The sequence below is a fragment of the Serinus canaria genome, chromosome Z, assembly GCF_022539315.1.
Source record: "Serinus canaria isolate serCan28SL12 chromosome Z, serCan2020, whole genome shotgun sequence".
NCBI lineage: Eukaryota > Metazoa > Chordata > Aves > Passeriformes > Fringillidae > Serinus > Serinus canaria.
In genome coordinates, this window is record NC_066343.1 from 20750215 (window position 1) to 20777843 (window position 27629).

The 27629-nt window shown below is 36.7% G+C and overlaps 1 protein-coding gene across 5 annotated transcripts in view; it reads right to left on the bottom strand.

Annotated features, from left to right (window-relative positions):
• Positions 1–2302: 2302 nt before the first annotated feature.
• Positions 2303–27629, bottom strand: part of CSNK1G3 (casein kinase 1 gamma 3) — a 66928-nt gene continuing 41601 nt past the window's right edge. For 2 of the 5 annotated variants that reach the window (XM_018921197.3, XM_018921203.3), the window contains 9 exons: positions 20728–20813; positions 20513–20597; positions 18452–18600; positions 17383–17478; positions 16666–16761; positions 9746–9852; positions 9339–9362; positions 4583–4674; positions 2303–3310 (listed from right to left, as the gene is read on the bottom strand). In XM_018921197.3, coding sequence (XP_018776742.1) covers positions 4617–4674; positions 9339–9362; positions 9746–9852; positions 16666–16761; positions 17383–17478; positions 18452–18600; positions 20513–20597; positions 20728–20813 — 701 coding nt within the window. In that variant the 3' untranslated portion in view covers positions 2303–3310; positions 4583–4616. The remainder of the gene's footprint in view (positions 3311–4582; positions 4675–9338; positions 9363–9745; positions 9853–16665; positions 16762–17382; positions 17479–18451; positions 18601–20512; positions 20598–20727; positions 20814–27629) is intronic. The other 3 variants (XM_018921201.3, XM_050986983.1, XM_018921202.3) reach the window with 3 other exon arrangements.

Below are 27629 nucleotides of genomic sequence, written 5' to 3' on the forward strand. Positions count from 1 at the left end.
AATCTTCACTTCACCCACCAGACTATCTTTAGTTGCAAACAAAAGACCTAGGAATGGACCTTTATCCAAAGCAACCTTCTATGTACTTTAGAACCTTGACAAGCTTTTGGAGTGCACCCATGCAAACTTTCTGAAGGACAGCAAGGACAAGTTCAGCATCCTGCGATTGGCCCAGGGCAACCACCACTCTAAGTACAGACTGGTGGATGAAGGGTTTGAGACCAGAGAAGGACTTGCAGATACTGATGAATGAAAAATTAGACATGACATCGCAATGTGCCACAAAGCCAACCATGTCCTGAGCTGCAACCAAAGCATCGTGGGCAGCAGGGTGAGGGAGGAGATTCCGCTCCTCTACTCAGGCAAGATCGCACTGCAGTGCTATGTCCAGCTCTGGGGTCCCCAGCAGGAGAAACACTTGCAACCTGTTAGAGAAGGCAACAAAAACCAACAGAGCATGAGAACACCCCTCCTCTAAGGAAAGGCTGAGTATTGTTTTTTTTTCACCCTGGGGAAAAGACAATTCTGGCAATACCTAATTGTGGGCTTTCAAAACTTGCAATATAAAACACGGAGACTTTTACCAAGGAATGTGACAGAACAAGAAATTACAGATTAACCTGAAAGAAGGTAGATTTAGACTGGATGTAAGGAAGACCTTTTTTTCCATGGAGGTGGTCAGACAAGCAACTGGAGCAAGTTGCCCGAAGAGGTTGTGGAAACACTCAAAGTCAGGCTGGATGGGGCTTTGAGCAACCTGATCCAGTGAAACATTTCCACACTTACATCAGGAGGGGGTAGTAGGAGGACAAAACACGTCTTTTTCATGCATTTCATAGACTTCTTCAGTCTTTTTTCAAGTGGCACAGACAGCATAAACTTTAATCCATGAGTAGATTTCAAATGTGTGCATTGAGGTCTCCTCACTCCGTTGCTGTTATCAGGTCTATTAAAGCATGTACCAGTAACAACTGTTAAGTAAGCAAACACAACTGTAAGTCAAGATAGCATTATGAGAATCATGCTTTCAAATCCATTCCCCTCAAAAGAGATTAGATTTGTTCAGCACATCCTAAAACATTATTTCATTTAAGACTGTAGGAAAGGAGGGAAAAAGGCAAATTTTAAAAAACTATCTTTATTTTTTTCTTACATTTAAACAGGGATGTATTTAAGTTTTAGACATCCAGCCATTGTTTACTTCATTACTGTAGACAGGAAGAAAAAGTATATAAATGCAAATCATACTGGCATACCTACATTAGTGCCAACTGCTTTACTAGAAGAAAACCTTCTTCTGTATTAAAATCAAGCACTTAAAATGCTGAAAAGCTAGTGCCTTGCTAATCATTTCAGCAAATAAACAGCTTTTATATATTCAACCATTGCAAGTCCATAGTATTCACACTGTCTTGTCATGGAGTTCAGATCATACAAACACTGTAGAGATTAAAAACCTCCAAGAATAAAACTCACCAGAGTGTGAGAAATACACATACCACATGTACAAGCAACAGATTTGGTCAAGTACTACAAAGAAGGATGTGTTTTCATAAGAGAATGGTCAAGTGACCTACTTCTCAGCTAAAACAAAAACAAAGAAATAACTTTATGAGTCTGAAATGACTGTTACAGTGTGTTTTTGTAGGCCAAGTTCAGGTTTTCTAAAACAAAAACTTAAGAGCATGAACAGTAATAATGACAAAAATTGAAGTATACATATGAGCACATAATCCAAACAATAAAATACAATTTTGGCTCTTAATGAAAAATAAATTACAAAATAAAATTAAAATCCTTGTAAATGCAATGATTAATTCAAAGGCGTACCTTTGCTTTTCTATACATTTTAAATGTATAAATGCTACCACAAAACAGATGAAAAATAAATAAGTATGCCAAAAGACATTTGTGGACAGAAAAAAGATGCTACTTAGCTCTAGAAGAATTCTAAAGAAAAAGAGATAATCGGTGTTTTGGTCAATAAACCTGTTTAGTCACTTCCATCTTCCACAGCCCTACTTCAAAACTGGCAGTTAAACATGACAAAAACCAGAACTCTGTCACTATGGCTTTAAAATAAGCATATATTTTCTGAAGAAAATACAAAATGGGCTGTCTTGCCTACAGAACTGGTGGTTTGGTCATATTGCCAGCACTTCATCTGACTGTAGAGAAGCATCTGACGCATCCTTGCCATCTTACAATCCTAGTGACCTTACACTGCATTACAAGAAAATTCTAGGAAAAAAAAGAGAGGAAATTTGGGATGCTCTGGGCTAGTATGCAGTGAAGGCAGAAGTCTAACTCATTTGCATTGCATTTATTTTCTAAATTAAAGAGCAAAATAGCACACCTCTAACTTTACATGGCACATCCATATTTTCAAGTTAAAGATGCTGTCAATCATCAACTGCCTTAGTGAACATACAGGCTTTCATACTTATTCTGCTTTAACCAGATTCATTATTTGCTCTGTAGAGCTCTTTTGAAGGTAATTTGATCTTAATATAGATGTACAACTTAAATTTTATAAACATTTGTATTCTTGCACAAACACTCATAATTTCTACTGTACTGCAATATTCATTGTAGGCAAAAAAAAAGCAGGTTTTCAAATGAAAAGGGTATTGGAAATACTTTCTGTTAGTAGCACCAGCATTCTGACAACTGTCAACAGTTAAATCAGCATCCCCAGTATCTCTAGACAGTGGCAATTTGACTGGAGTAACAATTTAACTAACCAGTAATACTGAGGCAAAAGAAGAAAAACAATGTAAGTGTCATAAAATAAATCCTAAGATTTTATTATTTTGCATTATGGTTGTGTAGCTGTATTTTTCTTCTTCATTTCTGAAGAATACTACTTCAGATACACTGCTACAAACTGACTTATGACACCTGTCTTCACCTAAGACGCTGCTACTGCTTCCTAGGAAAGAAGAAATACTTCTCAAGATCTGTTTTGCCCAGGATACTGTTCATTTTCTATCATTTCATTGTTCCATATGTTGATGGTCAAAGAAGCACTCCCATTTGACAATATCTTAAAGCTTTCAGAACAGATGAATTAAAGAAACAGAAGATGGATGCAGAGGAACCAAATCAAAGCACAAAGGCATGATATTGTTTCTCAGAGAGTCCTCAGAAAATGTGTTTATTATGGAGGTTTTTGCTTTGGGTTTTGTTGTTGTTTTAAGATCACAAGACAACAGTTGAACAAATAAGCATTTTCCGTGTTCTGTTTGGTTCTAGTCATTTGTTGCGCTGGACGGTTTTCCTTTTCCTCCGCTTGAATAAGCAGCAGCACCTGCAAGTGACATGAATTACACATGACATAAAAGAAACCAGAAAACAAAACTATTTACTCTTTGTCTCATTTGAAGTACATAGCTCAGGTATAGCCAGCACCACAAGGAACTCATTAAGACCTATTGCAGGCAATTGATTTATAAGAAAAAGAAACTGAAGTAGAGATATTTTTGACACATTTTACCTTTTTTGGTAAAAAGTATCAAACTCAAGCTATAATGCAAGTAGCTATTAAGCCTGGAGTATTGATGAGAGTATCAAAGGCATTATAGGCTGACTTAAAAATGCATTTGTAAGAATAAAGACTATATGATTACCTGAGTACTCTTTCATATTAACTGGCAATATGGCAAATGGAAGCTCGTGCTTATGACTGCATCACCTAAACCGTGCACTTAAGACACTATTGCTGCTAAAACAAGAAACAATTCGAGCTTGCTTTGTCAACCAGAACTTAGAAAAATTTTCTCCAAGGATATTTCACAGGACATTTTAGAAGAAAATTCTAATGAACAATATATTTAATGTTCAGACTCATTGCTGTGATAATAAATACTATAGTGAAAAATTACAGCTTAAATATAAAGAACACTGATATCCACTCTTCTGCTTTATTGAATACTACATCAACGAAACTAACTGCAAGCACTGTGAATTCCTCTTAGCAAATAGAGACAATCTGAAAGTACCTGAAAGAACACTACAAAATGAAAAAGAGTTGGAGGGAGTTAGATATAGATAATATACAGAAGGACTGCAGAAGTCCAGAAAGTACTTTTGAAAATAAACTAAAGAGGAAAACAACAAAAAACACACACACAAAATTCATTTAAATTGCACTATTAGGCATATTTTAAGCAACTCCCAGATCCTGAACACCACCTTTAAAAATAAAACTTCACAGAAAGTGTTCGCAATGTGTGTGACCAAAACTGAACATGCAAGCTGTCTACTCTAATATAGCTTGTCCCATGGAGTTCTGTGGTTTGGTTATTGAATTCTCACTTGCAGCTCTATACTCTGATGAGTCTTAAACTATGAACTACAGCAGTAGTGAAAATATAAATGCACTGCATCAATAGCCTTGATCAGTAAATCCTTAAGTCCACCAAGCATTTTATATCACTAAAATTCAAAAGGAATCCAGATGATTTAGTTTGGAATATGGGAAATGGGGAAAGCATTTAAAAATCAGGGGGAATAGGGTCTAAAAATAAGGTTCTACAGGGGGATGAGAACAACATCCAAAGTAAGGGGAGACAGAAGTTACCTTCTCAAAATATCCAAGGCACCCTGTTGCTCAGTCACTGAAAAAGTAGCAGTGGGCAGAGGCAGGCCAGAACTGCTCTGAGAGTTACATAACTTTCAGTAGAAAAAAACATTGGTTATTGATGAAGAGGAAGCCCAAAATTAAAATTCAGTGGGGGAAAATACATAGATAAGAATTTTTACAGCTAGCCAGAGTATCATACTGTATTTACTAAATTTGAAGTACTTCTTAAAGAAGAAATATAATTGGTTTAGAAGGGTAGAAGACACTGACTGTAACTGAAATTTCCATATAACTACCAACCCACTTTTTTAGCATCTGCCTATAACCACTAACATTCATTATCACTTAAGCTTTGAATTTACTTGTAGATGTATGAACCCCAATTTAGTTTAATTCCTTTTTCACCCCAAATATTTTATATATGTATATGCCATCTATCAAAGAAAGAAGTGCTCCTCCCTTTCAATATGAATTATCCTATGATCCTGTAGATGAGGAAATCCTACCCTCAACTGTGATGGTAAATCACTTTTATACTTGCTCAAAATTAGCATGCCTTAGGGAAAGCCCACTGAAAAATTCTGTCTTGATTTATAACATTAGCATATACAGAACCCAGGTTACATAAGTAACTGTAGGAAGATAGAAGTACAGCAGACAATTTATATTCTAGAACAGCTATCTAGAGTTTTAATTCTTCACTCTTGAAATAAACTTTACTTATATGGATCACAACCCAAGCAGATTAGACTTCTTAATCATTTAGGACTACTTGGATCCTCTTTGCAGTTCAAGAACACTTAAGGTTTTCTTGTTGTTTCTATTAGAAAATTTTAACTCATCTTTGCTGCAAACCTCATACTGTTTTTTATTCCTTCTGCTACTTCTCTGTCAACCAGAGAAAAAGGGCACCATGCAATGGTAAATTCAAGAGTTCTATTTTTAAGCAACATAAAGCACCACTTTTTTAGTCCTCTGGAGTTTCCATAATACTACTATAATGATATAATTTCTATTAACAGTTCTTTTGTTTGGTTTTTTGAAACTATAAAAACTATTCAACTGTATTTCAATTCAAGGAGAAATAAATGCTGAAATCTTTTATTTGGTGTGAAAAAATAAATATCTTAATAACATGTAACATACCTAAAAAGGACTAAAGGAATGCAAATTCCATGATGAATTGTAAACCATAACACTGTTTTGTAAATCTGAACTGAATTACACTTAAACATTGTGATTTTTAAATCTAGAAGTGCTAGACTTCAAATTGGCTTCCAAGGCCAAATAAATGCAATTTAAATTATATGCACCTTTAAATGGGATTATGATAGAACAGACTCTATTGCCTGACAATAAATTTTCTGAAAGAAACTCAACCGTGAGTCAGAGATTCATAGTGCAGAATCTCTCCATGAGTATAATTTGTAACAGAAATGTAGACTTGTTCTTTAACATACTGTCGCTAGAGGGTGTTATTGTCACTTACACATAATACAGTTATTACTCTGCTTAGAGCTACATTTAAAGCTATAGATAGGTGCATTATTAAGGACTATTAAACCAAAAATTTATTATACTATTCAATATGCATGCAAAATACAGAATATTAAGTTTTAAAAATTTCTACTTCTAGGAAAGGATTTTTTTAAATAAAGTATTTAATAACTGCTAACCTTCATCTGGAGTTTATGTAACATTTCTAGAGTTGGTTGTATAACAGCAATCTATAAGTGCAAAAAACACTGCACTTCTCCTGTACAATCTAAAGTGTCCTTTGAGGTATTATTTGAGGTGCAATCTCAGCATTATGGTTTTGAACAGTTTTTGTCCTTCCTAAGACATTAACATATCTATCTTCCTTCCAGCTGAACACTGCCTTGGGCCAAAATTCTAAAGCAACTTATTTTGTCATTTGTGTTTAGACAGCTGTTTTTATACTTGCCACCAAGCATGTGGCAGACACTTTACAGCAGTATTAGTAACAAGTGTTTAAAGTGGCAAGAAAGATGCAAGACGCAAAAAGGACAGATCATATAATCCCTTCTCTGCCTTCCCACAGAAGAGCCTGTTGGATATCCAAATCACACATGCTTCATAGAAGCAACTGTTCTGATGGCTAGCAAATAGGAAAGACAGGTTAATTGCTCAGTGATACTTGAAAGAGCATCTGTAGAAGATTATAGATAGATCTGTAGATGCCCAAGTGTCAAGGCAGCACAGTGATCAGGTTAGTTTTCTCCTTGCTTTACAACTTCAGTAAGCAACAACTGAAATAGGACAGAAAGCAACTTTTCTAAAACCCCAAACTAACAAAAATGACCAAAGCAACAACTACTTCCGCCCCCAACACTCACGAACCAAAAAGCAAAATCACCAAAATTCCCAAAACACAACACCCACTGCTAAGTCATGCTAGCTGCACACCCACCAAGAAAATGGCACAGCATAAGACTTAAAATATATACTGCACGTGAGTAGATATATAATTATTGAACAATGAAATGTTTGGTTAAATGTTGGTTAAATGTCCCAAAACAATAAAATCCTTACAGAATTAAAAAACCCCAAACTTATCCTTTCTGATGTACAGGATTTCACTGAAATGGTAGCAGAAACTCTAATATTCACCTAAATTACATCTGTGTTAACAGTTAAAATCATACATAATGGGGACAATCCCACCCTTTTAAAAATCTTTTAAATGAAGACATAGTCATGCTAAGTTTCTAAAACTAAGAAAACATCTAAAAGAAAGAATGAAGCATTTCTAAATAAGATTCAAGTTTGTCTTTTCAGAGTATGAGGAAACATTACAACAGAAGATATGAGCATGAGAGGTTAGCTTTGTTCATACCTTCAGGTGGAAAAAAGATTATGAAAGAGGCACAAAGTTAGTCTTTTGAGAAAACAATGTCTCCTTAGAACAAAAAATATCCATGTCACAGACATGAAGGATACTAGTAATTCCATTCCCTTAACCTGTTCCACAGTGTAAAATCTACAAACGTTTGAATGTGTCACAGCCCCTTTTGATATTAGGCTTGTAATTATGATGTTAAAATGTAAAATTAAAATTTTCTAAAGTGCTCTTTCTGAAAAAATATGTGTACCTATGCACTGATGTTTGATAGCAAAGCTGGAGAGGGGGTGAAGGTGAGTGGGCATGCATGTATGTTAATTAACTGCTAAAATATAAAACAACTTCAAAATATAAAAAACTGCCCCCAGAAAAACCTCTAGTCACTGAGGAAGCTTGAGCTTAAACAGACAGTGCTGAAACATTAATTTGAGTGTTATATACTCCAAAACAAGAAAATTATTCTAAAGAGTAGGACACTGAGATTAGTCATTTTGTCTGTAACCAAACCAATTAAGAGTAGGCCAAAATGGTGAGGGATAGCATTTTCATCCATTAAGTATTCATATCAGAAAAAGCGAACTCCTACATTTCTCCAGCAGCTGAGCATCTTGGCTCCTGAGAATTCTCTTAACTTTTTGCAGAGAGCTAAGTAAAATAGGGAACTAAAAATGGGTTTAATTGTGATAATCACTACTCAAAGTACAAGAAATTTAATCTTTTTTCTGTGTGTACATGAGCTGAGCATAAGATTATCACTGTGCTTATTTGAAGAGAGGGGAAAGGGAATTTAGCTATGGGCAGCCTATCAACATCCCTGCCCCTCTGCTTTTTTTTTTTTTGTTTGTTTCAAATATATATATATATATATATATGAGAACTGATATATTTTTGACAGTAAAATAACACCATACTCCACGAAGATGGCAGAGGAGAACATAGTTCTTCTCAGTGCTCACAGAAAGCCAGTGCAAAAATGTGGCCCTACACACACCTCCCTTCAAAATTATTAATTACACATGCAAATAAAGCTTGCCTACCAGCACCAGAACTTGCAGAACAATTACTTCAAAAAAAATTTCACTTTGCGAAATTTCCCTTTTCTCTAAAGTCAGGAAAATCAGTCCTAGAAAAATTGCTGCTAGTGATTTGCTCTTCTACGAATGTATCCTTCATACCTGTGTGCCTTTATTTTATGATAAACTAGATCCATATCCTTGTAAAATCCTATTTCAAGCACAATTATAAAATGAAACATGTTGGAATTCATACTACCTTTAGCTACCAAGAATATTCTTCTGTACTATTTCTCCAGTCTAAGTTTACTACTCAAATGCATATATATTAGTTGTCCATCCCACGGTAACAGATCTTAATATTTTTCCCTTTCATTACATAGGATGTAATTAAGACCTAAGAAACTCTGAAGTTATGTTTTAGTGATTAGTTAGAAAGTTGTCACAGACTAATACTTTGGAAATAGTTTGTTTACATAGATAACTGGAAAAGTTCAAACATTTGCTAGCAATTATTACTTATTCATGCGAGTTATTTTCCAGATGTTAATACACTAGCTGAATGCTACAATATTTGAAAACAATGTTTTCCCCTTTCAAACAGTATAGAAAATAAGAAAAAATATTCTAGTACCCATTAAAAAGGTTGACGTAAAGTACATCACAAACTACACAACTTAAAAGCAAGCAGGCTTTGAAGCAGGCAGAACAGCTCCTGAAGGTGGCCTTTCATAAAAACAGTTAATTGTTTCACAGAATTAAAATGTATTTTGTCATTTCTAAATAGATATTTAAGTTTTCTGAAATTAGTTTTAAACCAAATAAAAAGAACAAAGCTCCTGGGGCTATTTCTGCCTGCCTGTGCTATATAACTCACCACATGTTCAACACTTTCTGGCAGCTATACAGAAAGAGAGTAAAGGAAAAAAGAAAATCAGAATACAATATAAAGCAAGAATTTTGCATCTTTCACGCATGGCTTTTGGTACTCAGAACACTATCTTAAAATAAATATTTCAAAATTAGTTGAAAAGTGAAATCAAAAATGCATGCACTTCTCTAGCCAGCATAGCAAGACATGTTATTCAAGGCTTAGGCTAAAAGAGCACAAGCTATAGGAACTCTACTATTTAGAAACTTAAAGAAAAAATTAAGTATAGCACTGTGGTTTTGCTCCTCACCAATGGCTATTCAGTTCAGATAACATTTTCTGTAAAACTATATAAAAAAATATTGAAGCAGCTGAGCACAAAAGATCCAAAGAATATAAAAAGAAGGACATACTTTGTTTCATCCATTACTTCTGCTTCTGCAGGAGCTGTGATGGGTGCATTTGAACGGCCAGCAGCTGGATCATCTGTGTTTAGTTCTCCATTTGTTGAGCTTACTACCTGAAATCAGAAGAAAGATCTGAAATTACACTAGTGCCAGACATACATTTGTTAATTCCTAAGGTTCCAATGTCTCTTAAAAAAACTAGTATTTTTTGTTATTTCCATAGTTATTTTTATTCCAGTAACAGTATCTTCTCCAGGTTTTACTCTGGCATCCCTGTACTCTGGAGTTACTCTTGTAACTCTTTCCTTTGATATCTATTAGTGGAACTAACCTCTACAATGAACTCAAAGTGAGTGGATGAAGCAAAGCAACTCTGTGGATGCCATTTACTAATCTCCCCCATATCTCTTCAGAGCCGTAAGGGAAGTCACTAAGCACTTTTCCAATACCAATTCAGTCAGTCTAACCCTATCTCTGCTCCTTTGGTGTATTTATGCTTCTTAGTTAGCTCTTTATATTCAGAGTGAATATGAAGGTCTGATTCATTTGTATCTCAAAGGACACTCACCAGAAAAGGGGAAGACTAAGGCTGTCTTCTAGACCTAAGAGTATAGATGGTGTCTGATTTTTAGGACATGAAAACAACTACTGCCAAAAAAATTTAATAAAAATTAGATTATCTTCATTCCTATTAGTTTACCATGATATTTCTATTAAATTGTTCAAGTCACCGTGAAAGCTGTGGTTCTCTGGGAATATTTGTTTGGACTTTAAACCAAATGGAACCCAATGTTCCCTCTCTCAGTTCCTGTCAGATTTCCCGCATGACAAATGGAGCCATTACAGAGGCCTCTCCATTATCCACCCCACAGAATACAAAAAGGAAGATGGTTAACTGGCTGTAGACAAGTGCCTACCTGATCAGAGCTGCTGACAGTGCTAATTGACCCAATAAAGAGTTGACTTGACACCATGGAGAGGTCTACTAGCTATTAAATAGCAGCAACTGCTTGGCAAGCTAGCAAGCACAAAAATGAAATTCTGGACAAATAATATAAAAGCTTGCAGAAAACATCTGTAAACAATTAATCAGATATAGAGACTAAGAGTAGCCTGTAATTCAAGATTATTACCAGCTGTTGCCTGATGGTCAGAGATCAAGGTAGATGAAAGGAGAGGGAAGGAAAATCACTGCCATAACATTATTTCCCTCACTCTTCTGAGCCCTCCTCTTATTATAGCAGTTATGCCTCATCTATTTATAACCAGAGCTAAGAGCCTAGCCTATTGAGGTTTGTTTTGTGGCCCCTATTGTAACTAAGTACTGCACCTCAGAAGTTTGCTGCACCCAAGGCATTTTCCATGCCCTTTGCCAACATCAGGCAAAGTTTTCTCCTTTTTCAAATTTCACTAAAATAGGAACCACTGCTAAAAACCCCTACAGTCTCATAACAAAATAAAAGATATGTGAGATTGCAGTAATCTAACCACTAAAATTTTAGTCAATATAACTGAAGGAATCATGGGAGATTGGACTTTATTCCTGCAATGATACATAAGTCAATGGAGTTTCAACTAGGTATCTTCAGCTTAGTTTCATATCACTGGGCATGACAGAAACACTTTACATTCAGTGGCAGAAATAGATAGGAATTGTACTTTAACAAACTTTAAGATGGATAGGCAGGCATCCTGAACCAAATATCTTGGGTTACTAGTTACTAGGTTTTACAGAGTCACAGAATATTCTGAATTGTCATCATGACATATTTACTAAGAACAGGGATATAGTATTATCCAAACCACCTCACCAGGTATCTTACTGTGAAGGTCATTTTATTGCTTCTTGTAAAACATCCAGAATGGAAAAATGCATCAGAAGTATTTGCTAACTAAGACAGGCACAGTCATAACAATGTAAGGGTAAAAAAAACTTTGCTCAACTTGACCATCAAATTAGTTTGATTCCAAAGGAAGCACAGAAGCACAGAATGGTTACGACTGGAAGAGACTGGTGGGGAAGAGACTGACCCCACTGGTGGGGTCGTGCTCCACCCCTGTGCCTAACTATATAACAAACCACAACTCTAGCCTGCACTAATCCATATACAGCAATGCCATCCAATTAATATTGTAGTCAGCCTTGCCTGCAGCCCTAATAAAGCAGGATTTCTGCTCCATAATCTAGGCTTAAAAAGAACTTTTCTAAAAAGAACCTCAGATTCATGCTCAAGATTGAGTAAGAGTGGTTGATAAGAAACAGAAACCTTGAGTTTACTCAAAAAGAAGTAGGGTACATCAAGAAATAGCACAACAGGCATATGGACCTTTCTGGATGGGAAACAAACACAGTACAACTTAGCATTCTTGACTGTTGCAAAGAACAGGTCACAGTCTGCAGAGGCACTTGCAAGAACTCCTGTTTTCTTTTCCTAAGAAACAAATGAAAAAATGTTTGACTTTTACACAAATATCAAACATACTGGCCAACTGTAGCATCTGTGGGGCATTCATATGACACTCTCCTTTACAGTTCTTTCCCAGGAGCACCTGTTCAATAATATCTATCTTCTTGGACAGCACATTCAAAAAAAGAGATAAAACTAAACTACCTACACATCTTCATTTGAATTGGAAAATATGATAGTAGGTATTTAAAAGTCCTTCCTACATGAGTATATTATGTATGTGCTGTACTAATATAAGCTCCTCATTAAAGAAGCCAAAATCACCCTCTGCTAGGATCAATACACTACTATCTGGTAACAAAGAACAAAGCTTACTGCAGCTTATTTTTCAAACTGACTTCAAACTCAGCCATACACATCCACCAAATGCACAAACAAATTCTATTAAGTGTCTGTTGCATGACATAGCTTAGATGGGAGGAACATGAAGTTCTTCTTTCTGGAAAGAGTTACAGCCACTGAAAGCATAAGTGAGCCAAAGCATATATAGCATAAATCCAAAAAACAGGATTAGTCATGCTTCTCCAGAATCACAAATGCCCTGAATTTCATTAAAATCTACTACTGCTGAAAGCACCTCTAGGAGATCCTCACTAAGGTGAAGAAAATGAAACTAACAAAGACTCGTACAAAGGAGTACAAGAGGTATGCAGGAGTGCTTCAATTCCACTGTCAATAAGGCCACAGCTTTATGAATTTAATTTCACATTACCTCAGTAAAGTACTTTGTAATATGACCTAGAAGAGCCTTTAAAAAGGCAAATGATGAAATTTTGCTCTCCAGCTATGAGGCAAGCATCTCAAAAATCTGCACAACACAAGCAGAAAGATATGGGAATGTTACAGGATTGAGCAAGAATAAGGCACACAGAGGACATCATATGCACTGAAGGAGTGGTACACCAAATTCTGTAGCCAGATTGTACCACCAGTAAGGCACAATGAAAATTCATCACAGTAGATCCACATAAAAAGCTTTAACTTTAGGAGAGAGAAGCTATGTAAAACTAAGTTTGTGTTAAGAGAAACTTTTAATTTAATTTCTCTACTTGTGACTCAAGTTGGAATGGATTTTCCTTGCTGAAATTAATATCCTGATGAAAAAATGAGAGGCACAGTTAATCTTTTAGAAGACTTGCATACAACTATAGTGAAAAAATTGGGATCTTTAAGTCATAGATTTGCATCTAAATTCTGTTACAAAATGTATATGAACACTCTTCCCTCAATAGTAACATAATTACATTTAAAAAAACAAATATTTTAAAAGTTTCCACCCCTACCCATTAATGATACATTCATTGTGAAATAAGACTGATTTCTTAGATACATGGTTCTCTGGAAGCTTGACAAAGGCCATTTAGACACAGCGAACAAATCCCTAAATGGTGACAGTAAATCTTCAGTCTCTATACTTTGTTCTGGATTAGTACACAAATTAATCTTTTACTTGCTATGTTCAAAAATTAGTTAGGAAGTTCGCCATAAAAACAGAAAAATCAGAATTTGCTGATTTTTTTTTTACTCTAATCACAACAAGGAATTGCAAAACTTTGGAACAGACATAGGAAAACCCCCTTAATTCCATTAAGAATCTCAGTAATTGAATTGTCCACTCAAAAAATAAAGCCAGCCTACATATCTAAGGAATTCATTAGTGGTACTACACAATTCTTTATTTTACCTTCAAAAAGTTTTCAGTAAAGACAAAAGAATAAAAGTTATCACAATATCTTTTTAGTTCACAAAGCTTAGCAATATTGATTTGTTTCATCTAACACTTTACTATCTTGACTTCTTGAAGGAGAGGAGTCTGGCAACTGAAAACTACTTACATCAGATATAAAAATCTTTCAAGCAGTTCCTAAGTACTTTACTGGGAACTCTTTAACCCAATCTTTCCATCTAATCTCCTTTTAAAGAATTTTGCAATGGGAAAAAAGAAAGAGAAAAGATAAGAGGAAGATCAGTTAGTAAGTGATGGGAAAAAAATTAATGGAACAGATTAATACAATCTTTATGAATGCACAAGCAGATTGCAGCTCATGCAGTGAAAGAAATAATTCAGTGTTGTACAACTGACATTTTGAGAAGTGAGACAAAGGCACAAAAGCTGTTGAACAAATTGCTGGGAGGTATAAGTTGATCATTAATAAGTCTGCATGAACTAGAAAAATGGACTGAGGTAAGCGGAAAAAGAGATGTCTTCCCTTTACAACTCAATTTCCTAGCACTATTTGGACTTTAACTGATTCTACAAAGTAAAATTAGACATGTCTAAACACATAAGGATGTTTTGCACACAAGCCTAGGGTCTGGGAAAAATTAAATTAGTACAAAAATTAGAACAGAATCTGTTAATGAACAAACCAGCTTGAACCTCAGTGGCTGCCACTTGAACCTATCATTAAGAGCATACAAAAGTATGCTAACAAACATATATACCAACACTCAGTTCCTCAACGTTAATATGTCACAGAAAAGAATCACTAGCACATTTTAATAATCACCTAAAAAAGAACCCAATAGATGACATCAGCAGTAGTATTACAGATGACTAATAGCACTGACCTAAAAACATTCCACTGCCAGTTTGAATAATCTGACAAATTTTCGTATCTTGCAGAAAAATTGGTAAAACTGATCTCAAAGATGAGCAATGGCTCACTGACATCACAGAAAAAAAAAATAGACTTTAATTTCACACCTGAGACTCAACGTTACCTTTGAACAATCTTCTGTGGGACTTCTAGTATTTGTCTCCTTGAAAGCAATTAGGAATCCTACTAAAGGACCTAGCTAATGAACCAACTTAACAAATAGCATGATTCAGTTAGTATCCCTGCAACAAAGAGGTATTTGATAACAGCCAGGGGCTATGTCACAGCATAACTGGAGATACTATGTGATTTTATAAGTGCCCTTATTAAGGAAGCATACTACTCCACAACAAAAAGCAAACCAATATGAAAACATCCTGCTGCACAACACTTAATCTTTTAAGACCTAGACCAGGGTTGCAGTTTTGCCCAGTGCTTTTATTCACATGGCAATTGCTCAGCCTCAACAGATCTAAATGATCTCAACTCAGACAGACTGCCTGTATCCTGTGAGGAAAAAGGATAGAAACAACACTGTATTAACAGTAAGGAATACTAGTGTTAGTTCTGTTGTTTCCTAGAAAATATTCTCCCTATCCCCAAAGGGTATTTAGCATATTTAACAATGGAAGAAAATTTCTTCTTACGTTTTACCTTACAAACAATAAAAGGTTTCTGAAGTGCCACAAATGCCAACAAAATCACATGATGACACTTTGAAAGTTCTACTAACTGTAATTTAACTAATTCAATGTGTATTTTTCTAACCTAAAATATGGGAAAAGAAAGCTTTTCTAAACATTTATTAATGGGAAGAACAACTTTTAAATTTTTATTTATACACCGCAATAATTATCACCTACTAGATTCTGTTACATTACACATGACAGCTGTTTCTAAAGCAACAAAATTTATAGAACATTATTACACTGAGACGACTGCAGCCTTGTTTTCTTTACCCTGAAATTTTCATTCTTTCTTCAGGCCATGACAATCTTTTTCCAAACCAAAAACTTCAGAAGAAACATACATAACAAATTATCATAATCAAAAATGCAGCAAACAATTTCCACACACAACCCCCACCCAGATATGACTTCACAAAGCTAAATCATTTTCATTTTGGACTCAAAGCTCAAAATCTCATGTAGACTTCACAGTTGGCATTTTGAGTCTCTCAGTATTAATTCCTCATACACTACTCCAACTATTTCACACCTAAATACATTTCACACCTAAATACATTCAGAGAATAAGAGATCAAAAATTTTAAAAATTAATTTTAAAAATTGAAAACAAACCAGGAAAAGAGCTCTTTGAAGATGAAATAATTTTGGTTTCTACGAATTTTTTCACTGAGATGTGTGAGGTGCTGCCCCAGGGAACATTTTTCTAGTCAATTACTATTTGAATAATGGAGTGAAAGTTAAGCAAACATTACTAAGTAGCATTTTAATTTGATGTTTACTTAAGGAATAAAAAACATGGCTTGAACAACACAATTCAGTGAATAATGGGTTTCAGTGGCTAATACAATTAACACATTTAAAGTCTAAACTTCAGTTGCTTTCACTGAGCTAAGTATATATTCTTTAAAAAAGACAGGTCAACGGTTTTATGTTTTACTTCTACTAAGAAACATACAAGAAATATTCCATCAACAAAAAGATCCATAGTTTCAGCACTTGTTTTCTGCTTAGCAACCAAACTGTGAAATAGTAAATAATAGCAGCATTCTGAACATTACTGATAAGCAATCTTAATATAAAAACATGAATCATGTGATACATTACAGGAAAGTAGTACAGTAAGTAATGCAGAACAACCAATTTAGGTCATGCAAAGAAGCAGAAATTACCTGTACAGAGCCACCGTGTCTGTCAGATGCCAGGTGAGCCCTAAAATGATGTTGATTGGTTTGCTGTGAGTCCCAAGCTGCCCTATGGTCTGTTGACTATCATTTTTGAATGTATTAGGATTTATGCAAAAGAAGAAAGAAAATTTAAAATAAACAATTTGTACATTAACTGGCATATTTTTTAAAAGTACACACTCAATTCCTATATAGATTGCACTTCAACACTATCAACAAACTTACACATTCCTTCATAAAAAATTTTATACAGAGCTAAAGTAGCTAAACTACAAAATTCTTAGTAAGAAAAAGAACACTAAAACAATGCTCCAATTTTGCTCAGGTAAACTGACAGCTCTGAATTCCTAACATTGTTACTATCTAAGTCATTAGCCTGGTTTTAAAAAAAAGTGAAAATGTTATACATACAGGTCAGAAAGGAAAGAGAGAAAATAGTGTATGGAGGAGAGACAGCAAATAAAGAAGCGTGAGTAGAGAGAAAATTCATTACTGATTCACTACAATACATCATAGCTTCAAACAAGCAAGCTTTTAGGAGATATTTATGTATCTCCACATATGCAGACTTGACCAAAGATCTACTTAAAGTGAAAACAAAAAAAACCGAGATGCAATTTTATTTTCAAATTCTAATAAAAATAGCACAAATCATGAGACAAAAGACACAGTAATGCTGATAACCTTACATGAGCAGTTTACCTGATTTTTGGATTGTTGCATTCTGTCTCTGTGCTGATATGCTTCTCTGTTTGAAGACATTGCAGGGTCTGAATGTATTGAACCCACTGGAGTAGGCTACAAATATAAATAATATGTAGCAACTGGTAAAAAAAGTAAATTTCTAAGTCTCATCAAAAGTTACTGGTTTGTAATAGAAAACACTATTTAAATCTGACAGTTTCAAATAACACAAAATTATCAGATTAAAGCAGAAGCTTCACTAGATATTTACCAATACCAACAGGAAAAAAACCATGACTTACAGAATGTACTGAAGTAGTAATTCTAAGTATTTTCATACATTAATTTTCTGAAAGACTTTAGGCTGATACTTTCTCCAGTTATCAGTTATGACATTCTGATGAAACTTGATCAAAAGCTTAAAGCAATTTTTAATTGTAAACACTGAAAAATACATTTTGCAATAGAACAAATGCTACCATTCTTTCAGAACCACACAGAAGAGCAAAGTGCATAGTCTGAAACTGGTCAAATATATGCATATTAGCCTTCACTTCCCTAAATAATAAAAAGAAGTGAAAATATTTGAGAAGCTGAAGAAAACCCCGTCCTCTACAACTTCTTAAATTATAGAAACAGAGTGTTTTCTGAAACCTTAGAGGCACCACAATGAAATATTCAATGAAGTATGCAATATTTTATCATAGTGAACTGATAAACACCTAAATACCTCATATGCAGATGTATAGCTCTGCATTTTAAAAATACTGGGAACAAAAAAAAAATTCATGCAGTAATGACAATTACTTGCAAAATTTTAAGTTCCTTCAAAAAAAACAATCTGAATTTCTACCACCTCATTTCGGATTGAACAGAGATGGACTTTCATTCTCTTTCCAAATGTGCTATTATTATCCATATGAACCACTCAAACCAAGAGATAATGTTTGAACATACATTTGCAGATGGGCTTGTAGTAGCAGCTGTTCACAGCTCTATTTGCAGCCTTGACAAGCACATGTCTTACGAAACTCAGAACAGATCACAGTGAATCCCACTGTATTACTGACAGCTGAACTGCACTCACCAACTGTTTGCCAATCCAGTCGTACTCATAATCAAACATGTAGCCTTTCCGATCAAGTAAGTCTGTGAACAGCTTTCTTAAGTAGTCGTAGTCTGGCTTTTCAAAAAAATCTAACCTTCTTACATAACGTAGGTAAGTAGCCATTTCCTCTAGATAAATAAGAAATATATACATATGCCATTATCTGTTTCAATGGAACTCAAAAAAAAACCCACTACCTTATTTCATTTTAAAGCAACTTGTACCTCTCATCATAAAACCTGAACAGTTATTCACCATGAATTACCAGAAAGAAAAGTTACTTAATAATGTTCTTTGAAATGCTACAATATTCTGAGATATACTACCATATTCCAAACATATCCTAGCAAGAAACACCCCATTAATTTTTTCTTCATGTTACCTGTTGAGATCTTCTGTTCAATGTCCTAATTCTAATGCACAGTGTGCTTTAGAGAGAAATGCCTCTACTTTCTTCTTTCTTTCCAACCAATTTTACAGAGACAAGACTAAGAAAAGGTAAAGAAAGGGGTATACAACATAAAGCATCAGTTCTGTGTCCCCAAGGCCTAATGTGGACAGGATTTCCTTTCATTAGTAATGAGCTACTCTCAGCAAATCCACTTTGCCTGTCAATGATATTTTGATTATCTTTCAATGATATTTTGATTATCTATCTTGTTTATATTTTGGAAAAATCATGTCCATGTCATACATGTCCCCTGTTACAAGCACTTTATTACAGCTTTTTAAAAAAATCCTATTTCCTTCTGTCCAATTTCCCAACACCTCATTGATTCTCCTTGTACTTTAGAGAACTAGAAGTGACACCTGAAACTTACAAGTTATTTTAAATGCAGCTTGTTTTTACAGGGGTGATACCAAATTTCAGCTGAAAAGGCTTGCAAAATTTTCAGTGTGAAGATACATGTGCAGACTAGTTAATCACTGTAAGCACACATACAGTATTTTTTTAATGTTTCCTTTAGAAGAAACTGTATTTGAAGAACAACAGCATTAGCTTACTGCTGCTTCAAAGGATAATTCTTCTGTCTGGGCCCAGTATTGTTTGACTTATCCATCAATGATTCAGACAAAGGGGCAGAGGCCTCCTCAGCAATTTCACTGACAACACGAAGCTGGGAGGAGTGGCCGATAGTCCAGAGGGCTGTGCAGCCCTTCAGAAGGACCTCAGCAGCCTGGAGAGATGAGGAACCTCCTGAAATTCAGCAAAGGCAAATGCAGGGTCCTGCACCTGGGGAAGAGTAATTCTGTGCAGCAGCACAGGCTGGAGACCAAACCTGTTGGGAAGCAGCTCTGCAGGGAAGAACCTGGGAGTCTTGGTGGACAACAAGCTCTTCAGAGGCAGCAGTGTGCCCTGGGGGCCAAGAAGACCGATGGAATCCTGGGGTGAATTGTGAAGAGCAGGTCAAGGGAGGTGATCCTGTCCCTCTCTCAGTGGCTATGTCTATTTCTGAGTTCCTCAGAACAAGAGAGACATGGAGCTACTGGACTGGGTTCAGCAAATGGCTGCTAAGTTGATCAAGGGACTGGAGCATCTTTCATATGAAGAAAGGTTGAGGGAGCTGGGCCTGTTCAGCCTTGAAAACAGGCAACTGAGAGGGGACCTGATTAATACATATATCTAAGGGGTGGTTGTCAATAGGATGAATCCAGGCTCTGCTCAGTAGTGCCCAGCAATAGCAGGAGAGGCAATGGGCAGACACTGATGCACAGGAAGTGCCACCCAAACAAGAGGAAGAACTCCTTTACTGGGCAGGTGACTGAGTACTGAAACAGGTTACCCAGAGAGGTTCTGGAATCTCCTTCACTGTAGATATCCAAGAACAGTCTGGACACAATCCTATGCCATGTGCTCTGGGATGGCCCTGCTTGAGCAGGGAGATTGGACCACATAACCTGCTGTGGTCCCTTCCAACTTGATCCATTCAAGATACTGTGATCTATTACATGTACTGTAATTTTAAACCCCAGCAATTACCTATGCCAGTTTCATTTTATAAATCAAGACACAATATTTTTATTAACAGCAGACATTACCTGGGAAGTTTTCACACAATACTTCTATAGGAGTTGCTCGTTTAGTGTCTCCAATTTTCTGGTAACGTTCCTTTAATGTATCTGCCTATGACAGAAGAACAAACAAGCTTCTGAAGTTATACAGCTTGCAGACACACATTCAAAAAAACCCCAAACACATCAATAAAAGCTGATGATCTGAAAACAGGATAGAGGCAGATATTAAAACCCAATACCTTTAAACCTTGCCATGGAAGACTTCCTCTGAGAAAATACATAAACATATGGCCCAATGCTTCCAAATCATCTCTTCTACTTTGCTCTGAAACAAAATGCAAATATTATTAGAAACTTCCATCTGTGTAATTTTACATTATATTTAGAAGACTAGCTTCCAAATTAGAAGTTATTTATAATTAGTTATAAAAATAGTTATTAGGTATAAAGTACTTGAAACCAAACTGAGCATGTGGGGGCATTCTTGTGTACTACGGACTGCCTTAAAAACACAGCTAAACCCAGGAAAAAAAGCAGATGCAGACTGCAGGTATATTCATCTCAACAGCACTTAAAGCAAATTACCTTGCTGAAAGAAATCATTCTCAAAAATGCAGAAGCTACTGGAAAAACTTGAGGATTTAGCAAACTTCAGGATTTAATAAAATATTAGGACCACATGTTCATTGTTTTTGCAGTAAGAACTTAATAAGTGTAGACTTATTTATGGATGGTTTAGATTACAAAGGAGTCTGGCCCCTATAAAACTGATTCTTAATCTAGAACCTATAATAGCTCTGACAACAGAGCACATGTACTAAAGATAAGAATTGCATTCTCCTCGTTTTGTTTGAGGATAAGTACCTGTTTAAAGAAATTGGCTTCATGTGGCCTTTTTATTCATATTAAGAGCAGACTTGCTTCATTCTCAGAAGAGTTCCAAGTATTCATTGTACAATAACTAACTTCTGCCTTGGCAATAATTAAGCACTAACACGAAAAGACCAATACAATCAAGGATATGATCAGTTCCCCAGAGAGCATTACAGATGTCTAGATTACAGTAAATTATGGCTCCATATGATTATGGTTTCTGTAGCCAAAAAACACACTATTCTTCTGAATTGATGGAAATCCCGAAATATTTACCAATTTACATATCCAGCAAACACAGAAAATTGCAGAACTTTTACAGATGCAGATCTGTGTTTTCATTAACCTCCCAGTCAGAATCTACACTCTCTGTAATCTCACTTTCCCCTCCTGAAAATGAAGTGAACTGGAGAAGAAGCAGAGTAACTTTAACCCTAAAAGAAATTATCTTATTGCAAGGCAGGGCACTAGCAACATGCTAGTAAAGGCTGTAGAGTATTAGTATTTCCTTCAAAGAGCTCTCTGAATAAAGCCACATTATTCTTCACATAGACAAAATACCTTCTATTCCATATACAAACTCCTTGCTTGGAACAAAACTACCAGAAATCCTTGATCAAATGTCTCTTCTGAAACAAAAGATTATTGACTACAGGATGTTCCATAACTTTGTATTTCCTATATTCACCTTAAAAGAGTGGGCTTTGGTGATTTTGAGCAAATTTTGATTACACATTTAAAGTCTTTCTAGTACCTATGCATTGGTTATGATAGTTTGAAAAAGTACGTATCCTAAATTACACTTTTTATTCCAGGATAACATCCTTCCTTACTCATACGCACTAACACATAAAGTTACAGGTCAACAGAGACATACTCAAAATACCTTATAACTTATGTGAACCTGACAGCCTCCCTCTTCACTGAAAACATTTTTTCACAAGGGTCAGCTGTCAGACCATTCAAGCAGCTCAGGAAATTATCTACAGACTAAAAATACCACCCCAAAAAATTATCTTATTACCACTATTTTCAGAGTTGAGCCTATAACTGAACTGTATCCTATATACCACTGTCTCTGTAAACACAGATCTTGAGAACCCTCAGTGGTTTGTATGACCCACTGCAGGAATTAAAAAATTTACTACATATCACAATCAACATAAAAAATTGTTGGAATGGAATGATTCAACCTCTTTAGGAAGGAGAGGCAAGGGAGACCAGGAGGCAACATTACCTTCCATGGAAATAGCCAGCTGAGTGTATTGAGTTTTGTCTGGGGAATGGATGAGGAGCTGACTGAGAGCTATTGGGGAATGATTAATGGGAGGGCAAGTTTAGGGTCCCCAGCCAGGAAGACTGAGCAGCTGAGTCCTCATGATGGTGCATCCCTCCCTCACCCCTTCTAGGCCACACTGTTATCTGAAAAAAAGCTCATTAGGTCTCAGCTTGACAAACAGCTCCTGGGCTCAGCTTTTTTTGAATTAATCAGAAGCCCTTTGCTCCTAGGAGTACTTGCTGTCTAACAAGCTCATGTTTTCTTTATGAAAAGCCTTGAAAACTATTTTTCTTGCTTGTGTAACATAACATCCCTATTCTCACACTTTCAACTGTGTGCAAACCCCCACTGTGGCCAGGATGAAACATTATTATGACTAAAGCCCACTCTCTTGTGACCCTATAAAACAGTGGTCTAAAATGACCAAAGAAGAACCTTTGAGTTCTTCTGAAGTACAGCAAGCTGAGACCAGCAACTTCTCTCTGAGCTGGGCCTCACAGAGCCCACAAACTCCCAAGCCTGCTGTGTTCAGATGACTGCTGAACAAAAATGGCCAATACCCCTGCTCTTCAAGGCTCAATTCTTTGCACAATGGAGAGATGCAAACGCACCCAGAGTGAGTATTTCACTGCCATTGAGGGGAATTTTTTGACAGGTACTTTGCACTGACTGCCTATGTGCATTAACATACATATATGCTACCGCAAATTTTGGGAGAAATGCTGCTCTCTTAGATGTTAAGTATCTTGGATATCAAAGTTAGGCTTGTAAGTAAGATTAGGTTATAAAATAGGTTAAATGCTAATTTAACCTAAAATAGGTTAAATGTTAATTCCTATGTTGAATTGTTAAGTTTAACATTTAGGTAAAGGTGTAAGTTAAGGTAAAATACTTTTTGAGTGGTGTTAAGCTTTTAGGCTGTATTCTTTTTTTATGCTTGCCCTTGTCCTTTTGTCACTTGTCACATGCACCTAAACACACACACAGCCTTACACAGCTCTCAATTAATTTCTGTTTTGATTGACTGGATTTTAGTACGGGTTTGGGTTTTCTCTTTTTCCTTGCTGTAAGTGACTAGGAAGCATTGGAGTGAATCTTGCAAAGAACTTTGTCTTTGCTTAATATTAAATCAGGTTTTTACTGATACCCTTGCTGATGATTTTTTAAGTGATCTCAAACACTCATTCGTAACAGTTGGCTTCTAATATACAGGAATCACCTCATGCTCACAAGCCCTGGTCCTCACAGGGGAACATCAAGCATTCTGCTAACTCCTAGAGTGACAAGACAGCAAGGCATCAGCAATCCAGTAAGTTATCCTTCTCCAAGTGACAGAGAAGGTAAAAAGGAGCTGTGCCATGCTGGAGCTTGTTCTCACCAACACGGAGAGGCTGGTGGGGAAGGAGAAGCTCAAGGGCAGCCTTGGTTGCAGAGATCATGAAATGGAGATTGAGATCCTAAAATAGTGAGAAGGGAGCAAAGCAAACAAAGTACCCTGAATTTCAGCAATTGCAGCTTGGCCTCTTCAGGGATCTGCTTGGCAGAGTGCCACGAGATAAAGCCCTGCAGAGAAGCAAGGTCCCAAGAAAGTTGTTTAATATTCAAGCATGAATTCCCCCAAGCCCAGGAGCAGCACCTTCCAACAAAGTCAAGCAAAAACCATCAAGAGGCCTGCATGGATGAGCAGTGAGCTCCTGGATGAATCCAAAGGAAAAAAAAGAAGCATATAGAGAGGGGAAGCAAGGACAGGTAGTCTAGGAGAAATACAGAGAAATTGTCCAAGCAGCCAGAGATCAGCTTAAGAAAGCTAAAGCCCTGATAGGATTAAATCTGGCCACGGATGTCAAGGGCAACAAGAAGAGATTCTATAAGTAAGATGGTGACAAAAGGAAAACTAGGAAAAATGCACGACCTTGACAGAGGGAAACAGAAGACCTGGGATATGGAGAAAGATGAGGCAAAAAATTACTGTGTTGTTCCACAGGAGAGTTTATATTGGATACTTGGGATCATTAAATTAGTTTTTTGCCTCCATCTTCCCTGGTATGTATTCCAGTCACATTACTCATGTCACAGGAAGATAAGAGCAGGGACCGGCAGAATGAAGAACACTGTAGATCAAGTTGGAGCCCATTTAAGGAACCTGAAGATGCACAAGTCCACGGGACCTGCTGAAACACATCTATGAATCTTTTGGGAGTCTCAGGCAAAAAGACACTACCCATTATACCCACCACATCTGAGAAGTCATTACAGCCCAGTAAAGGTTCCACAGAATAAAAGATGAGAAAGATAACCCCTATTATTACAAATGGAAGAAAAGGAAGGCATGAGGAACTATAGGCCTGTCAGACTCACCTCAGGGCCCAGCAAGATCACACTGCAGATCCTTGTGGTAACTATACTGAGGGACATGGAAAATTAGGAGATGACTGATGATGGTCAACATGGCTTCAGTAGGGGAAAATCATGCCTGACAAATTTGGTGACCTTCAATGCAACTACATGCTGGTGCATGGAAGAGCAACCAACATCATCTACCTAGATATACGCTAAGCATTTGACACTGTAACACAGGAAATCCTTGTCTCTGAACTTGAGAGACATTGATCTGACAGACAAAACAAGTGGATAAGGAATTGGCTGAGTGGTCACACTGTAAATCATGGTCAAGAACTCCCTGTCCAAGTGGACACTAGTTCCTTAGGGGTTGTACTGGGACCACTGCAAGGTAACACCTTCGCTGGTGTCATGGACAGTGGGATCAAGAGCACCCTTAGCAAGTCTGCCAATGACATATGGCCACGTGGTGCTGTCAACAGCACCTTCCCCTTGAGGGAAGGGATGCCACAGCAGGACCTGGACAGGCCTAGGAGGTGGGCCTGTGTGAACACGACAATGAGAAGTGGACTTAAGTTAGGGCAATCCAAGCACAAATACAGGCTGGGCAGAGAATGGAGAGCAGCCCTGAGAAGGATTTCCACGTGTGGGTAGATGAGAGGTAGGACATGACCCCACAATGAGCACTCACAGCACAGAAAACCAAACATGACCTAGGCTGCATCCAGAAAATTGTGGCCAGTAGAGCAAGGGAGGGGATTCTGCCCCTCTGCTCTGCTCTGGTGACACCCCACCTGCAGTACAGCATCCAGCTCTGGGGTCCCCAAGATCTGAAGGACATGGACCTGATCAAGCAAGTCTATGAAGACTTTGAGGCAGTGTCCCTCCTGTGAAAGCAGTCTGAGAGTTGCTGCTGTTCAGCCTGGAGAAAAAAAGGCTTCAGGGAGACATTACAGCATCTTCCAGTACCAAAAGGGTGCCCTGCAAGAAAGCTATGCAGGGACTTTTTACAAGGTCATGTAGTGACAGGACAAGGACTATTGGTGTAATATTGAAAGACAGCAAGTTTAGGTTAAATATTCAGGAGAAACTCCTCAGTGTGAGAGTTGCAAGACACTTAAACACCTTGCCCAGAGAAGCTGTGGACGGCTCATCCCTGGAATTGTTCAAGGTAAATTTGCATGAGGCTTTGAGAAACCTGGTGTTCCAGCCTATGGCAACAGGGCCAGAACTGATGATCTTTATGGTCCCAAACCCTTGTATGATTAAACAAGTTACCATTAGACAAAAATAAACACATCCTGTGTAAATATCAGACATGTAATCAAAATTCAGTTTGCTTTTCAAGTAATTAACATTTTGGTTTGTTTTTCTTAAAAGGTTTAGGGGCAATATTCTTATTTAAGGAGGAGTAAAAAATTTATTTGATTTTAAAAGTGCTTGTGCCACTGTTGAAAATATAATAATCAGAAGTCTATCCTGCTAGTGGAGATGAGTGCCCAGTGTCAAAAACGAATCAGTCACATTAAGCTGACATCACCATTTAAGCCTGAAAAATATAGTGGATGCTTCTTTTATCTGAAGAACCTGATTTCCAAAAGTTAGATTTAGAAAGCTAAAACCCTACACTTGAGCTGCTGGAGTATGCCCACTAAAGAGTAACAAAGCTGGTGAAAGGTCTGGAGCACAGATCCTATGAGGAGGAGCTGATGGAGCTGAGGGTGCTCAGAAAAGGAGGTTCAGGGGAGAGCTTATCACTCTCTACAACTCCCTGAAAAGAAGATTGCAGCCACGTGAGGATTGTCCTCTTCTCCCAAGGAACAAAGAACAGGACAAGAGGAAAAAGCCTCATGTTTGCCATAGGAAAGTTTAGATTGGATATTGGGAACATTTGCTTCATCAAAAGGGTTCTCAAACATTGGAAAAGGCTGCCCTGGGAAGTGACTGAGTCACCATTTCCAGAGGTATCTTAAAAGCCTTGTAGATGGGGCACTTCAGGACATGGTTTAGTGGTGGATTTGGCAGTGCTAGTTTAACAGTTGGACTCGATGACTTTAAAGATATTTTCTAACCTAAGTCATTTTGTGGCTCTGCTTTATTGATAAAGCACCTTATTTCTGTCTGAGAAGTGTGAGTGGTTTCTCATTTGCTATATTAACAGTTATGCTTATAGTTAAACTGTAAGTATTGTGCAACATTTTTATGATCAATTCAAAGAATAAACTAATTAGTGATTACTGTGCAGTGATAAGCAATCAGCTTACACAAATTCAAAGGGGTCTAACTGACTGATTTCACTAGAAAATCTCTCTATAGCTGTAATAAACAAAGATCTAAGTGATCATACCTTTCTCAAGGTGAATTTATTCATTCAATAATAACAACTTTATATTTATATAAATCCTGTAATTTCTTTAGCTTGCTGGCATAACCTTTAATGACTCTGACAATGCTTTACTAACAGCACTAAAAAAAAAAAATAAATTGAGAAATCAGCATTATCTCTAAGCTGTTTTATTACTTTATGATGCATTTCAAAGAGATCAAAAAAGCATGGAAGCATTGAAAATCCACGCCATTGCAACCTATTGACTTTTGTGTAATTAATAAATATTTCTATTTCCTGGACACTTCACCCTGCCATGGCAA